This window comes from Clarias gariepinus, chromosome 4 (genome assembly GCF_024256425.1).
Source record: "Clarias gariepinus isolate MV-2021 ecotype Netherlands chromosome 4, CGAR_prim_01v2, whole genome shotgun sequence".
Classification (NCBI taxonomy): Eukaryota; Metazoa; Chordata; class Actinopteri; order Siluriformes; family Clariidae; genus Clarias; species Clarias gariepinus.
In genome coordinates this window covers 9,513,700-9,531,712 of record NC_071103.1, presented here as the reverse complement: position 1 = coordinate 9,531,712, position 18,013 = coordinate 9,513,700, and the positions used below count along the sequence as shown (strand labels likewise).

Here is an 18,013-nt window from a genome sequence, read left to right as displayed (position 1 = left end):
TGATAATCTAATGTATGACGGCGGAGTGTGAGAGAGCAGAGTCCTAACGGGGATTGTTTTTATTTTTTTTTCCCGGGATTTTTAACAACATGGCAGACGTAGTGGAGGGAGAGGATGTGCGCTCGGTTGTGCCCTCAGCTCTGCGCTCGTCACGGCACGGCTCCGGCGGGAACGTTACCGCGGGCCCGCGGCTCGTCCGCATCATCAAGTCGGACTCGGGCTACGGCTTCAACGTCCGCGGACAGGTGAGCGAAGGAGGCCAGCTGCGGAGCATCAACGGTGAGCTGTACGCGCCGCTGCAGCATGTCAGCGCCGTGCTCCCGGGCGGTGCAGCGGACAGAGCCGGCATCTCCAAGGGCGACCGCATCCTCGAAGTGTGAGTCCCGCTAAGCTGCTCCAGCCTGCGACTTAGCCTGCTGTGGGAAGCTAGCCTGCTCTAGACGCTGTCATCTATCTATCTAGCACAATATGATATATCCTAAGCTCGACTTTCATCCTTCAGTAACTGATATATGCTTGAAAATCTATCATTACATATTTATTTCATCTGACATTCTTCATAAGCTAGCCAAATGACAGCAAAAACTAGCTTTAGCCCTTATTTTTTTTCTCCTACGCATATTCCGGCAAGTCCCACTTCCTGCACCGGATTGGTTAATTCGTGTGTGTGCTGCGTCGGGATTGGTGGACAAGCTATTCTTGGGTGTTGAGCCAACCAATCCGAACCCTAAAGCCGGAATATGTGTGTGGGGGAACGTTACAGCTTTCTGTTATCCTTCCTATGCTAGCCAATCCACTAGACAGTGTTGATATTTTTATTTTTTATGTTTAGAGTCACGCGTGTGATGGTTATTAGTGAGTATCCCGAGGTTTTGGTGCATGCAATACATATCTGAGCTGCCATTTAATTTCCTGCTTTGGCGTTTAGCTGAATGTTAATTAGCTGTAAGTAGACACAGGTAGCTAATATGTAGCGAGCTCGCGGTGTCACGTGATGTAACGTCACATTTTTTTTGATTGAGAGATCAATCGCTCATGTTTCCAGCACCTGGATGGAGAGGATGAATGTGTTATACTGGACAGGAGTTACAAAACAGGCAAAAAACAACAACAAAACACTTAAATCATGATTATTATCGTTATTATTCTTTAGTTAAATCTTGGCTTGCAGGTTAAAAGCTTTTGAGCTCTCTTTGAGGAGTCTTGTCACTTTTACATTCTGAATATAATGCAGGCTTTGCAGCTGCCTCCTTTTGGAAGAAAAGGAGGTTTGTGTTGAAGGGCCTGCCTTCATTATACATTCTGATCACACACATCAGCAGAGTGCACACACACACACACACAGCCACACACAGCCTCTCTCTTTCTTCAGCATCCTGCAAAGCCAGTGCAGCTGTTAGCACCGTTGTGATGATTTACAAAAAACATTGTGGACATTGCAGTGAGATAAGCGTCAAGTAGGAAATGCTTACAGAATGGTTTGCATGATTTTTTCCCCCCCAGGGGTCTGTCAATCCAGATCCATGTTAGAGTAAAGGTACTTTAGACTTTGCAGTCATGATCCACCTACTTGGCATTGCTCTGTGTCAGACGAGCACGCATTTGCATTTGGTCTACATGTTGATATTCACAAGGGCATGTCAGTGATGCTGGACTCGGTTGCCATGGCAAGGGATGCGTCTCTCTCTCTCTTTCTCTCTCTATACCGTCAGAGGCAGGAAAGCTCAGCTTCAGCACCAGTTTATGGCAAATAGATGGGAAAAAATGAAGGGTGCTGTGCGACATACTAAAAGAGATTTTTATTTTGTTTAGGTCATGCCTATTTGACCCTGGAATCACTAGATCTGCTTGAACTTGAGCACATGTCCTTAAAACAGATATTTTTGTTTTCACTTTAATTTTAATATCAATTCAGGAAAAACAGCAAAAAAATTAAATAAAATCTTGACAGCGCGCTGGCTTGTTGTTTAGCACTGTGGCCACGCTCCTCCAGGGTCGAGGATCTTATTCCAGTCTCTGGTCTGTGGGTTAAGTCCAGGCACTCCGGTTACCTCCCACCGTCTAAAGACATGCAGATTAGGTTAATTGGCGTTCCCAAATTAACCATAGTATGTAAATGAGTATTTTATTCCCCAAGTCTCCTGGGAAAGGCTCCAGGCCCCCTAGTGCACTAGTACAGCATATGCAATGGTAGAGGATGAATGAATATGCAGAATCCCGACACGTTCTGTACTTCTGCAATTTAGACAAACTGCATGAATTGATGTAAGAATGTTGGTGTTTATGTACTTGTGTCTGATTTCCGTTTCTGCTTGAAAAGGTCGAGAAAGAGGTTTAAGCATATATGATGTCACTCTGAAATCATCACGATATGATGATGACAAGTACGCAAGCAGCTAATGTGTGTAAGATATGGCGAAGAAGCAAGCATTGGGAGATGTGGATGCGTCTTAGTGTGTTATCCAGTATTACATATTTTATACAGTTTTAGTTTTAGAGCGTAAGTCTTTTTTTCTCTCCTTCTCCAAGCTGAGCCTTATGCCCTTATTACCACAGGAAAGATAGGGAAGAAAAAAAAACTGGTAACAAATGACTCACAGCTTGGGACCAGTCTGGGGCGCGGTGTTTAGAAACCACTGCTTAAGGATACTGAACATGACTAAGTTGCATCAGAGAGAAAACCTACACAGCTGAAAATAAACTGTAAGCTCTCGGGTGCTCTTGGATGCTGTGGAAATCAGTCAAAACCTTCAACGTGTTCCAGTCCTGTTTCGGAATACAGAAGAGCAAACCAATCCTGAGCAAACCAATCCTGCGTGTCCTAAACCTATCCTGCATACCGAGTATCCTAGAGATGCCTTAGAGAATTGTGTTATTGCAAAAAAAGTTTATTTTTAAATCACTCACCCACCTTATATAAGTGAGTGTGTTAAATTCTTTTTAAAAGAAAAAAGCATTGCATTGCATTGTGGTGTATTTCAGACAATCGCTGAAAGAGAGAAAGAAAAAAAAGTCTCTACCGATCGACTGCATTCCGCAACACAAACAGACTGACGTAAAGAGTGATGCAAATCCAGCAGCAGTAAAGATAGTGCACGTTTGTAAGTTAACGCAAACCCGTGTCCTAACACCGCTGTCCGCAGGTCAGCGCTCACCATTGCACCAAGACCTGAAAGACAAGAGATCATTGTTCATGAAAAACAAACATTCCCTTAGAAGACAAATGAATTGAAAAGGAGATTAATAATATCCACTTAGAAGAGTCTCTGAACAGAAGAGGATGTTTGCGACATCTCCAGAGCGTCAGGCTCGTGACGACACATGCGTGACTCACGCGCAGGCCCTTTCAACGTCAAGGAATTTTAACTCCATTCACAAGAACTAACACTCTAGCCCGTCTATTAATTTATTCCTGGAGCTCGAGTCAGTTATTAAGATGCCTCGGGTGCCAATGGACAAACGAACCGCTATCTAGCCAGAGCTGTCGCTCGTTGTGTCAGATTTAAAAAAAAAAAAGAAAAAAAAAGCTTCTAAGCTGTTGGTCTGAATAGATAGTCTGAGAGGAGAACAAGGTTTCTTTGCATTGGGGTGGGCAATATAGACCAAGAATTATGTCTCTGTATTTGTTTCGTGAGTCTTTCGGTTGCTCCCGTTGAGGGGTCGCCACTGTGGACGCAACCCTTCCATTTTATCCGGGTTTGGGACCGGTGCTGCATCCAGTGACTGGGGTTTTGGACATTGGCTCGAGTCCTTGGTAGATGAGAACCCTGCCACTAAGCCATTAAAGCCCATACATACTGTATATTTAATCACTATTAAGTGTGAGAGCCACGTGTGAGAGGTCATAAGCACTTTTATTATTCGACTGTGATTGTCTAGTAACGTGGTAATAAAAATACATGTAAAAATACTAATCACGATAATAATAAGCCTACGTTAAATAAAAATGACGATGTTCCTTCAGTTGTCCTCAACAACAATAACAGACTGATTAAAATCTAATTAAATATAACAATAAAAAAGTAAACATAACAATAATAACATTGACTTGTCTTGGGTAATTAGTGTCAGGTGCAGACCTGACAGAGCATCATGGAGGAAAAAATAAATCCACCTGATAAGGTCAGATTTACCCTGTTCCAGAGTGATGGGCGCATCAGGGTAACAAGATAGGCGGGTGAAGCGATGCACCCATCATGCCTAGGTAGTGCCTACCGTACAAGCCTGTGGAGGCAGTGTTATGATCTGGGGTTGGGGTTTTTGATATGTGCCCCTAAAAAATGAGGTTACCTGACTACCTGAATATACTGAATGACCAGGTTGGTCAGTTTAGGGATGCAGCATAACATTGGACATGGGATCTGGACATGTAATGATGGAAGAAGTGTTGTTCTGTACTAAAGCTCTTTGTGATTTGATATATGGGGAGGATATCAGTGACGTGACAGCTGAACCCCATGGCTGTAGTGTGTAGTGAAGTATATGGTGTATGTGAGTAGAGATGGCAGCAGTCCAAGCTCCACTGTCAGTAAGAGGTTGTCTCGTCTGAAAATGCTGGATTGGATACCGGAGCGGAGACAAAAAAAAAAAACTAATATTAATATATTTGCTTGTAATGATCTGCTTCCCATCAACTTTCGCGGAGTACCATTTACTATTTTTAAATATACCATAAAAATTAATAATTAAATAATATTACTGAAGTATATTTACATGCCTGTAAAGAAAGCAACGCATTATGTGACAGTTTTCAAAGGGAAACCCCTTCCTGAAATTAAGCTCCTTGGTTTTACTTAAAAGTAGAAAGGAGCAAGTGTGGCAAAGTTACCAGGAGAACTTCCCAGCATATTTATAGTTTTAAGGTTTTTCACATCAAACAATTGACCGTTTATTTTTATTCTCTTTTACTGCCCTTCATATAGGTTTATTTTATGTAGAAATGTTTTCAAGTGCATCTTTGCTTATGGCATTTTTGTATGTTCCCAAGATGTTTGCACTGAGCTGTTAGGTTTTACTGAGTGTGCTGGAGAATGGTAGTTCTGTCCCACTTTACTCACATTAGGTTTTTTGTTTCTATCTGAAAACTGGTATGTCATGTGATATGTTCCATTCTTTAAAGGCATGAACTTTGTCACACTTGCTCCTTTCTATTCTAGTCAGTTAGGTTTTAAGCCAATGAAAAACGTGGAAGTAGAAAGCACTTTAGATTTTTTTGCTTGCCTCATAAGCTATATTGTTTAATTATTTATAAACTTATCATTGTTTACCGTTGCATCTGAAAATGAAATGTTCTTTAAACAGTTAGTAGCTGTGTATGTTGAAGAGGGCACATTATGCAAAGTTTGATTTTTTTTTTTTTTTTTTTTGTCGGTTTTAGACATTCAGGTGGATCTAAGAGTGAAATAAGTGTATAATGAAATAAAATGCATTATTGCATAAGGGGTTTTTCAGCTGCAGCATTAACACACACTTTGGTGGAGCTCTGAGACCTTTAAAATATGGGACATTTTAAGTGAAGAGTTTTAGTACCTTTTGTGCATAAATCAAGTAAATTAGCGCCATGCATGTTTTTTTTTTTGTTTGTTTGTTTTTTCTCTTCTTAAATAGAGATTTTGGGCATTCACATCAGATAAACACTTACCAATTGTGTCTCTCTCACATTTATATGAAGGAAAAGACAAATTTCTTGAATCTTTTTGTGTCATGGTTCAGTACACCTTGGACAGTAAATCTATTTGTAACACGAGCACTTAATTTAAATGCACTCATTTTGTTATGTTACTGTTTCTATAGTAACATAGATAATTTAGTGTAATTACAGTTTCCCGTTGGGATAAATGAATTACCGTCTATTTATCTGTCTATCTATTGTTAAATATTGGCAAATCGCTACACTGTAGTATAAGCAGAGTAGCAGATTCCAGATCATCCATCCGTCTGGCCTTGTCAATATCTCAGATATTCCAGGAACAAGTTGAATGTTGGGAGGATTTATATAGAATGATCACTGTAGCCGGCAGACGAACTGATTAGATCTTGGAATCGATCCAAACCTGTTCAAGGTCATACATCTGAACATAAATGTCTCCCAAAGCTTCTTTCCTGCTTGCCATAGGGAGGAGGACCTACAAGCTCATGCTTAGTGACTTTAGGCTCATTTTCTGACTATCTTAAGATTTGTCCAACGGTTTATCTGTGTGTCCGGATATCCTTCCTTTCATTCCATGTGTCTATCTGAGACGATTTCAACGTCTTAGTATTTATATGTTATTATAGTTGTAACCAGCAGATAAATAGGACTTTGGAATTGATCCAAACAGAGTAAGTCAGTGTCACCATGAATAAGCCCTCACAAACCGCACACACACAACTCCATGAGCTCCACGCACATTTGAAACAAGATAGCTTTTTGTTGGTTGTATCCCCATTTCAGTCACCACCATTCGACTCGATCGTAATGTTGATTGAACTCCACGTCTTTTTCTATGTGGCCATAGAAAGAATATAAATATATATAAAAAAAAAAAAAAAGTAGAAATAGTTAAACAGTTAAAGCTAAAAAAATAAACTGATCAGCATCTGACACATAACTGCTCATAACGTCCCTACTACTTAACATTTTGAAATAATTTAAGAGTAAGGTTCAGTTTTCATAGTGTTCGAACCATTTGTTTTGGAGTAAGCCATGCTGTGTCAAGCTCTTGTTTCTTTTTTCACCTGTACATTCATAAATCTCTTTAAAGCAAAGTTTCATAAAATTCCGTCCAGACTTTTTTATTTTCGTGATGCTTTGACGAACTCATGGATGGACAGACATACAGATATACAGACACAAATACAGAAATTCTTCAGAGACCGGTTTTGGGTACTCCAATGTATGAAACGTAAAAAGATATCATTGAAAGAGCGAGTTTTGGACAATGTACAGACAAAACCTTTAGTGAATATGGTTCAGAGTATCTTGAAATGTTGTGATCCACGTCTGCATTTACAAACTACAAAAATTCCAGCTCTTAATGACGCATTATACTGTATAAGTCATAATATTGTGAAGCCCCGATGATGTGTGTCGGCATTTGTTTTGTGTGCGTGTGTGACTAATGTAGCTGATTTACACAGAGTGTGTGAAGGACACACTGTGATTTACATGCTTCCCTTTCTCTGTTACTGTATTGCATAACAACGAGGACAACATGAAACATTAACTGTTCTCGATGGATACTAAATGAGGAAGCGCAAGGCCGTTTCGCTCACTCAGCCTTTTCGAAGCTGTGCATACAGTATGTGAGTGGAGGAGTGTGTGTGTGTGAGGGAGAGAGAGAGAGTTTGCTGATGTATGTGTATTAGTTGACTTCTCTGTAGGTTGCTCTTTGCCCTGCCCCGAGGAGAACACAGAACAATGTTCTATGCCCTAACATAAACTTGTAAGCGGAAGTTTGAAAATGTCACTCTTTGATGTGGGGTAGGTAGACAGCAACACAGTGAACCACAGCAACACTTTCTAACATTAGTATGCTTTCATTCAGCCGCAAGAAGAAAAAAGAAAACTGTTAACTGGCATACTTTAGGAATCTTAAACACCAACTCAGGCAGGTCTCTTATAGCTAATACTCCTGTGTTGTGTACTGGCAGTATTACAGTAGGACAGCCATAAACCACAAACACATAGAGTCATGTGGACTGCCGATTTAATTTGGGTCTATAGCACTAAAGTTTATTGTCTGATTTGTCTCAAGCAAATGTATTTCGTACAGATGTTAACTTATTATGACCTTATAAAGTGTCTAATATGCAGTGAAATGGTAGCGTTTTTGCACCAACTGCCCATTAACTCCAAAGCAGAAAAAGCCATATTCTTGTAAGGATCATTCTTAGGGAATTTAACATTTGAAAGTTTACCTCGATACTGATCGAAAGTTTATTCGATACTGAATTAATAAAAAGATTGATTATACTCAAAATTTTCGCCTTCACCTGTGGATATGTCCTCGTTGCTTCTTTAATTAGCGCCATGGTTTAGGACCATATGAAATAAGTCGGTTTTAAACTTCCTGCAGAAATAATAAACATATTTGATCTTTAAAGATGTATGGACAGATTTAACTTAAAATACTGAGAGCATTCATGCCAGTTTTCTTTGAGTGACAGACAGGTTTCAGGGCCTTTGATGTATGAAACATAAAGATATCATTGAAAATGCAAGTTTTGACCAACGTAAACACAAAACCTCTCTTTTATTTATAGATTTACTTTCAAAGTTAGCAAATAATTAGCTTTTACCACACGGCATGCTAGGATATGTGAATAGTGGCAATGTATAAATTGCCACACAAAAAAAGTAACTAAATAAATTTTTCCCCCAATCTTTAATTCATATTAGAATTTTGAATTAAATTATCTAGTTCTGCTGGAAACTCAGCTTTATTAACCAGATAATTACCACCCACAGCCTGTTCTACTCCCAAGCCATTATAATCATCTGACAGACGAATTAGGAGACCGGACGCCCACGTGTCCGTGTTGTTTACAATGCGCTCGGATGAGTGATGTTAATTTCTTTTCCTAGACAGCTAGCGTTATTGTCTGTGTTTTATGTTTAACAAATGTACATGTTGAATGATCTGAAGCTAAGAGACATGTATATAGTACAACTTGTTTAACTTTAATTCTGATTGGAAGAGAATAGACTTTTCAGTTGTTGTGGCGTTTCATTTCACAAGATACACCCTGTTTACTCTGTCGAAAAAGATGGGTTTCTCGGGTTGTGCTAAAATAGTAACTGTGCCATTTATATCAAATAGTGCAAATAATATTATCAGTTTCAGTTGATCATTTACAGACTAATAGTTATAAGTTATACATACTGTATCTCCTCACATTTTTTAAAAATTATTGCCACAATTCTTTTTATTCTGTAAACCTGCTTTGTGGCAATGGTCATTGTTAAAATGTACATTTAAACAAAATAGAATTAAATTGAAATAATATTTTTTTACATTTTTACTTATTTAATTCAATTCTTTTTTTCTTATTAAATTGTTTTTTCATTATCCCGTGTGGTAGGAGCAAATTATTTGTCAGGTATGTTTAGGATTATAAACAAAAAATTGAAAAATAGAAATAAATATTGAATTGGGATATTCATAAATTCATGCTACAGGTAGTCCCCGACATATGAACAAGTTCCGTTCCGGGAGCATGTACATAAGTCAGATTTTTTCGACGAAGTGAGTCTTGTACATCTTTGACACAATTATACAACGCATACCAGTCCACTTGATTAAAACCCAATCCCAATTCTATCTTCTACCCCTTCCCCTACCCCTCGCCCTTTCTCCTTGTCCCTTGAAACCAAGTGGAAAGGGGAAGGGTTAAAATATTTCTCCTAAGGAATGGGACACCACTACAACACTGTTATACGTCATCATACGTGTCCGTTCATTTACATGTACACATGGCCGTAAGCAAAACAAACAATGCGTTATCAAATGCTCGGCAAACTGCCGTGCTACTGAACTTTCATATTTGTTTGTAGCATGCAGTAAAGTGTCTATGACATAAAATATATTTGTAATATCATGCAATCGGTGCTATCCGCTAGCAAACTTTAGCGATTTGTTTGCAAACGTTTTTTTTACAGAACATCACCATAAACACAAACACAAGACTAATATACATATAATGAAAACTTGTCATAAAGATCCTTATTAATGGCAAAAATTACTTACATTTACGGGTCTGCTTGCTCGAGTGACAGCAATGTTGAAAATTTCGCTTAGCCCTTCGTCTGAAGTGAGGTCCCGAAAAATCTTTGTTTGGAGGGCTATCTGGCCCTTCCCCTTACCCCTAACCCTCCAACCAAAAGAGAAATGAGACACCCCTACCCCTTCACGTGAACGCGCCAAACGGAGGGGTAGGGCTAAGTGTAGGGGTAAGGGGTAGAATTGGGATTGGGCTTTAGTCTGTCCCCTTTCCCTAAACTGCTATAATGTGGCCAAAATCCATAATCACGTCTAAGGAAATTAATTCCACACGCTGCGCCTTAAATCACAAGGGATATCCCGGATGCCAGTTGATTTCAGCTGTTTTCCAATGTTTCTGGCTGTGATTTCTGTTTTGTTGAGGACTTTTTCGAAATTAGCATTATTCACAATCAGGACAGCTTTACAAATTTTTCCATTTTCTATCATCCCGGATTGATTCATTGAACCCGAGTCATTTTTTCTGCATCCCCACACACACATACAACATACCGAACATTAGACATTTTTCACTTACACACTGAAAATATTGTATATAACTGAAAATGTTGGTGTCTGATGCACTGTCTATTTTTACATGTGAGCTACCTCCGTGATTTAATTGGAACTAAAACGGCAGTCCGTCCATATCTGCGGAAATTCGTAACTCAAATGTTCGTAAGTTGGGGAATACTGTACCTGTACTTACAAAATTGCAATACACATTAAAACGCCAACTACAGTAGGTATTCTGATAGTTTTGTAACAGGTGCTCCCTGACCGTATTTCCATCCCTGATAATAAGTATATCACATCTTAGTTAACATAAACCTTGAATATTGAAAATAAAATCATCTTCCTAAAGGGTGAGCAGTCAATAGTTAATCAATTGGTCAGGCAGAGGGTGTGGCTAATGCAGTGCTTTCACCCAGGAGAGCAGCTCTACACTATGATGTCAGAATTTAGAGATAGAAATGATGCAGCGCATCCCTAAAGTATGCCTGTTTTTAACAATGCACTAAAAGTGAGAAAGTCTCTAGACAGTGTGTTTGATGATGTTTGTTGTTATTCCCTACCCCAATCCATTCACACAACTCTTAATGAGTTACTCCAGACAGAGCAGTTGGTAGAATTATTAGTCCGTTTTAATTCTGAGATCTAACACTTTAGCCATAAACTTACAACTTTCTTCCTCTATCTATGCGTCTCTCTTTTCTATTTGTAGGAATGGTGTAAATGTGGAAGGAGCCACACACAAACAAGTTGTGGATCTGATCCGAGCTGGAGAAAGGGAACTCGTCCTCGCCGTCCTTTCAGTCCCCCAACCAGAGACAGACAGCCTGGACCCAGGAGACGATGGCTCGTCCCAGTCTTGCTATGACTACAGTGACAAGCAGGCTGTACCCATCTCTGTGCCCACCTATAAACACGTGGAGCAGAATAGCGAGAAGTTTGTGGTGAGTTTCTAGGCGTCTAAATTATTTGCAAGGTTTGCTTAAATCCCATTATTAAGTGCAGCTTTTTTTTATTTGTGGGTGCTTTAGGTGTATAATGTGTATATGGCCGGCAGACAGCTCTGCTCTAAACGCTACAGGGAGTTTGCTATCCTGCATCAAAACCTTAAGAGGGAGTTTGCTACCTTCACGTTCCCTAAACTGCCTGGGAAATGGCCCTTCTCTCTGTCCGAGCAGCAGCTGGACGCCCGAAGGAGGGGGCTTGAGGAATACCTTGAAAGAGGTTAGACATGCAGAGAGAATGTGACGTTAAATAAATACAATTTCTTTTATCTTTGATGTTTTTTTCTTATTATTCTTTAAATATTTACTATTTACAAGACAAACCTTTTTTTTGTGCTGTTGTTTGTAAAGTGTAAAAAAAAGATTTTTCATACTAGAGGATGGATGGAGTCATGTGTAGATTAACCTTAGAGATGAGCCTGATTTAGCCTGCAGGAGACTTCAGACTAGAGGGAGTGTTTGTATGTAATTTTCTCAAGAAAGCCGTAACATGCTGTGTTGCCAGCCTGGTCGAAAAAGCATTTTCACAGGAAGAATAAAGGTGTCCTGTAGGGTATACGATGTCCCCGTTTCTGTTCATGGTGCAGGTGAAATTGCCAGTTTCACAGCAAATGCGAAAGCTGAAACATTTTAAATATACCAGTACAATACAGATTTCATTAGTGAATGTTTTAAACATGTTATTGCAGTTTACAGATGAAATGCAGGGTAAGGTTTCGGTATGACCGATGAGGCCAGTGCGCAAAGGGACAAAAGCAGAGGCTTATTTTAGAAGATGAGAGCTTTTTATTCCACACTCATGTTTTCCATTTTGCTTTCTTCTGTTCTTTTCTCTTTTCACAGTGTGTTCTGTGCGAGTCATTGGTGAGAGCGATATAATGCAGGAATTCTTGTCGGAATCAGATGAGGTAAGTCAAATAAAACAAAATATACAATATTTTCGATGTTAGTAATCTGGTTAGTGCACAGACAGGCCCTTTTTAAATAGTTTAAATAGTCATTGGTTTTCCGCGAAGAATACCCAAATGTTCTTTATATCGCTAGTCTTAAAAACAATTGAATAATTTTTGTAATAAACCACAGTTCACGTCTATGTTAAATACAATATATTACCAAAAGTATTCGCTCACCTGCCTTCACATGCATATGAACTTGAGTAACAAGGCTTAATCCATAGGGTTTAATATGATGTTGGCCCCACCCCCTTTACAGCTATCACAGCTTCAACTCTTCTGGGAAGGCTTTCCACAAGGTTTAGGAGTGTGTTTATGGGCCTTTTTTTTTTTTTTTTCACCGTTCTGTCAAAAGCGCATTTGTGTGGTCAGACACTGATGTTGGAAGTGCACTCCAGGGCCATCCCCAGACTATTCCCACAAAGTTGGGAGCATGAAATTGTCCAAAATGTTTTACTATGCTGGATTAAGAATTGGGTGTTACTCAAGTTCATATGCATGTAAAAGCCGGTGAGCGAATACTTTTGGCAGTATAGTGTACAGTACGTCAGGTGTTGTGCACAACTTAGAGCTTAAATAGACTTTTCAAAATATGGCTGTTGCAGCACTGCGAAGCATACTGTAACTCTGAAAGAGCTGAAGAAGTCCTCCGATGGGAAAAGCTTTTCATATCATAGGCTGGAAAATCCCTGAACCAAGAACAAATCCATTATTAAAAAAAATTATACATGAAATCCCATTTGGAGTTGACCAAAGGCAATACATAGAGACTCGGCTAATGTGGAAAAAGATTTGTTTGTCTCATGAGACCAAAGCTGAAAATAGGAAGTCTTTTCTTGTCTTTTGGGATGGTGCCATCATTTGTACCATTTGATATGTATCATTTAACTAGAAAAAAGCCTTTATCCACGTTTCCATTAAAAATGTACCTATTAAAGGTGCACAAGTTATGGGACAAGAACAGACACAGCTTAGTGCTAATGTTTCTGAGAGTGAGATCACCATACCTGCAGTGACGCATGCTGCTGCTGGTCTCACGTTGTGCCAGTGTTTTTCATTAGCTGGGAGTGAGAAACTGGTCAGGGATAAGAGCAAGATGAATGGAGACGTAAGTGTGTGTGTATTCTTCAGATCAGTCCTAGAAGAAAACCTGATTAAGTCTGTATGAGACTTCCTACTGGGACGAGTGTTTGTCTTTTCCAGAGACAACAAATCTAAGCATAAGTGCATAACATGTAAATACGAGAAGGTTCATCCGGTAGGGAATAATATGGGTAATGTTCTAGGTGGCCAGTGAATGGGGAATGGGAAGTGGGGAGCTTGCGTACCAAGGCACGGTACAAAGCAGTCCTGAACTTAAATTCATTTTTCACCTATTTTTTTAATTTATTGTCATTACCTCTCTCTCTCTTTTTCTCTCTCTCTCTCTCTCTCTCTCTCTCTCTCTCTCTCTCAGAACTATAACGGTGTCTCTGATGTGGAGTTGAGGATAGCCATGCCAGATAAAACCACAGTAACCGTCCGAGTTCGGAAGAACTGCACTACAGACCAGGTGTACCAGGTACTACATACAGCACCACTACACTGTCCTGTAGTCCAAACATGAATTCATTCAGCTATAAATATATTTTTTCTACACTATGATAACTGAAACATAAGCAAAAGATTGTTAGGGAGTGTACACACTCTGCTTTAAATAGTACTACCGCTAAACGTTATTAAATCAGTCTTGTCTGTCAAGCAGAAATGCACACCTCTTGCCTACTTCTTTTTTGTTTTGTTTTTTTTGACACTACTATTTACATAAACAAAAATAATGTATTTTAGTATTACTAGTGCTCCTTACAGAAGGTCTGCTTTATAGTGAGACTGTAATAAAAGCAAACCCTGGATATTACATTTTCTTGAGCCAACCAAAACATTCATATACTGTACTGTGTTGATATTGATTATTGTGAGGATTGGATGATCTTGATGAACTACCAGACAATACCTGTTCTATATTTAACCTCATAATGTTTTTGTCTGTCTGTCTATTTATCCCTCTGCGTCTCAGGCTGTGGTGATAAAGGTTGGGATGGACAGTATTACCGCCAGTTATTTTGCTCTCTTCGAAGTTATTAATCATTCATTTGGTAAGTGTGGCTTCTTCAGACTTTTCTGTTTTAGAGCAACGCTTTGAGACGGGGTAATGCGCTTGACATGACTTTTATTATCTATATAAAAAAAAAAGAAATGTTTTGTCTGTACATTGGTTAGATTTCACGCTTTCAATAATATGTTTCTTTATATTTCATACATTGGAGTCAAAAAATTTTCTGTCTGTATGTCTGTTCAGCCAGTTTTGCGTGATGCTGTGACCAAATCTAGCTGGACAGACAAACAGACAGGAAAATTTCTGAGCAATGTACGGACAAAACCTTTCTTTTATTTATATGCAGATAATCATCTAATCGAAGTCATGTCAAGCGTAGCATGCCGTCTTAAAGTGTCTCAGAATTTTTTCTGAAACTTTGGCAGTACTTGGGTAATTGCCTGAAGTTAAACCTGTGCACAAATAAAATAAAAAATGTAAATAGAGGTGAAGTTATGAGCAGGGATGTGCCAGATTAGAAACCGCAAGTTTTGACAGCGTATTGCGCATGCTCCAAGCTGTGGGCGCATCTTAAATCGACCGCTAGATATCTGCATCATAAGTGAAATCAAAATGTTGAATAAAAGCACTGTTATTTATAGTAGTGTGCAGGATCTAATAATCTACTTTAAAATGAATTACTAATGGGCTACTTGCACAATGTAAACAAACAGCTGTACCAATAGATATTGATTAGAAAAGTTAAATATTTTTACTGGAAAGACAAAACTTAATTTTTATCCGATCTACTTTTTCTATTTTCTCATCTGTGTTTTACCCTCTGATTACGGAACAGGGAATGTATTTGGCTGACGACAAAAAAAGGACTATTTAGCTCGAACAAGGCGTAAGATACTCAACCTTGCAAGATTTTATTTCCCTGTATTAATAAGTTAGGCAGAGAGCTGTGCTGTAGAGAAAGACAAGCAGACGTACGTGGGCTTTATTATTTTTAGCTGTAACCCTTTAACTATTTCTAAAAACTCTTTTCTAGTCAACAATGGGTACTTTGGGAACTAGTTTCTAACATTTCATCAGCTGACATTTTAGACACATTCCTAATAATTGAGCAACGGTGTCCAGACAACACCCAGAATACCTCTGTTCATGCCACAGTAATAGTTCTGCACATTTGTCTTTTTTTTTGTATTACATGCTGTAATCCAGAACAGTTTTCCGTGTAACAAGTGTTTTTTTTTCCTTTCTTATCAAGTAAAAAAAAAAAAAAAAAAGACAAACCACTTTGCTAGTTGTGATCTGTTTACACATTTACACACCAGCTGCTCCATCTGTAACTAAACTCCTATGGTGTTTTACTATTATTTAGCACTAGAGGCTAGGCTTTCAACTCTAACAATGAAAGACAACAAGGTCACAGACAGTTCATTGACTGTAAAAAAAAAAAAAAAAAAAAAAACATAGCAAGGAACTGTGGGGACAGGGGTTTGTGGCTGAGGCTGTTTTTTAAATTTCCTTCTGAATGTCACAGCACTGGTTCCTGCTTAAAAGTATGTTGGTACATTTTTATATATATATACTGTGTGTGTGTATATATATATACTGTGTGTGTATATAAGAAAAGAGAAAGATTTTTATATATATATTGAACTGGACAGGAGGTCACAGTGCTGAGGAATCATCAATCATTTTTGACGCAGCTTGAGAATGTACAGTACATGACACTGATTAGATCAGCCCTCGTGATGGTGACAGTCCCTTGGCTCGCAGAATAATCACGTGGTGTAAGCGGAGTAGCAGGCTGGACAAGCAGACGGTTTAGTTTTCACAGTTTCAGTGTTGAAATCTCCTCATTGGTTCTGATTTAGTTTGTAAATAAACCTCATATGAGTAAAGAGATTCCTTGCAGCTTATCCGTTTTTGATGTAATGTCAAATTAATACATATATATGTAAAATTAATGTGACATAATGTACCTAAGGAAAACTAAATAAATTACACTATTGGTCCAGGAAAGTCTGTACCACTTTACTTTCTTTACTCATGAACTCATGAAACACCCTCATTGTCTCCTTCTGTATTTACCAGCTACACTGATCGCAACCCGCTAGCAATCCAGCTGGTCTTTGTCATTGCCTTTGTTGTTTATTTATTTACTTATTTAATTTTTTTGTCATTTTTTTGCAAAACAAACAACTGGCACACATTTGGGTGTCAGTACGAGTTCATATACAAATGTTATGTGGCCTGGTTTTTATTTGACTGAGAAGATTTCAGGTAAGAGAAAGTGTTTAATGAGGTGAAAATACAATTTATTACTGCGCTCCAAAGAGACTTTGAGTGAGTGAAAATTTCATTTGTAAGCACGTGCAACTTTTTACTAAGTAATGGGTCCAAACATAATGCCGTACAGCAGCAGTAACATTTAATTTCACACTACGATGGTTGAACCTTGCAGCGAACCCATGGTTTACATGCCGTGCGAAGCGATCCGTAGAGATCAGGGATCGATTCCGATTTGTTACACCGCTGGAAAGTACTCACGAATATTATTCTATCGAAACATGCAGTCACCTTGCAAATAAAACATACAGTGTCTCAGATGATAATGTGATTACCTCCTGTGCTCTTCATATCAGTGCGGAAGTTGGCGCCGAACGAGTTTCCTCATAAGCTCTACGTGCAGAATTACACGTCGGCCGTTCCCGGGACCTGCCTCACCCTGCGCAAGTGGCTCTTCACCACCGAGGAGGAGATTCTCCTGAACGACAACGAGCTCGCCATCAACTACTGCTTTCACCAGGTATGTGTTTTGTTCGAGTTTTTGAGTGTCTGTATGTGACTTTCTGTTGTATTGTGTCTGTCTAAGACTTCTCTCTCTCTCTCTCTCTCTCTCTCTCTCTCTCTCTCAGGCCCTGGATGATGTGAAGAGGGGGTTTATTAAAGCAGAGGAGAAATCATACCAGCTCCAGAAACTGGCTGAACAGAGGAAGGTTTCCATGGTGAGTCTCATTGAGTGTGTGTTTGTGTGTGTGTTGAGGAGAATTATTACACAATCCTACTTCCCAGTGCTTCTGTGAATGTGATGCAAGACGGAAGAATTGTAGACAGACTGATGCACTAATATAAATTATTATAGTAATAAATAACATCTCTTTACAGTAAGGCTTATTATTTCAATCACAGTTGACATGCTGCTTTCTTCGTTTTTTTTTTCTAAAAGCGCCATTGAAATTCATCATGTTAACCATGAAACGTTGGCGAAGGGATGACCTTGTACATTATGCTGATTGCGAAGAGCCATTACATCTATAAAAAAATTATTTTTCTTAACCCAATGCTTATTGATCATAGGAGAAAATCATGTCCATGAAAAATCCATGTTTTAAAATTATCTTTTTTATAATTACAAAAAAGTAATTTTTATAGGTTTGCATTTGAGATTGTAAAATGTTGCAGTTCCACAATAATCCTGCAGATATAAACTAATTACTAATTGGTAGACAGCGATCTGTATGGTAGGAGCAAATTACAGTATTGGCTTTAGGTTTGTTTATAATTGTAACAAAATCTGAAAAACATACGGTGGTACCTCGGGATACGAATACCACGCCACACAAATTTTCGCCTTAAGAACTGAAATTTTGCAAGAAATTTGCCTTTCGGGAAACACCTGGGTGCCGCTTACAGCTTGTTTTTGTCAGTGCAAAG

At 38.8% G+C, this 18,013-nt stretch overlaps 1 protein-coding gene across 2 annotated transcripts in view; it reads left to right on the top strand.

Annotated features, from left to right (window-relative positions):
• snx27b (sorting nexin 27b) overlaps positions 1–18,013 on the top strand; it is a 28,886-nt gene continuing 10,873 nt past the window's right edge. For both annotated transcript variants that reach the window (XM_053494449.1, XM_053494450.1), the window contains exons 1-8: positions 1–376; positions 10,966–11,197; positions 11,285–11,477; positions 12,101–12,165; positions 13,667–13,771; positions 14,267–14,345; positions 16,942–17,105; positions 17,215–17,304. In XM_053494449.1, the coding sequence (XP_053350424.1) occupies positions 90–376; positions 10,966–11,197; positions 11,285–11,477; positions 12,101–12,165; positions 13,667–13,771; positions 14,267–14,345; positions 16,942–17,105; positions 17,215–17,304 (1,215 nt within the window). In that variant the 5' untranslated portion in view covers positions 1–89. The remainder of the gene's footprint in view (positions 377–10,965; positions 11,198–11,284; positions 11,478–12,100; positions 12,166–13,666; positions 13,772–14,266; positions 14,346–16,941; positions 17,106–17,214; positions 17,305–18,013) is intronic.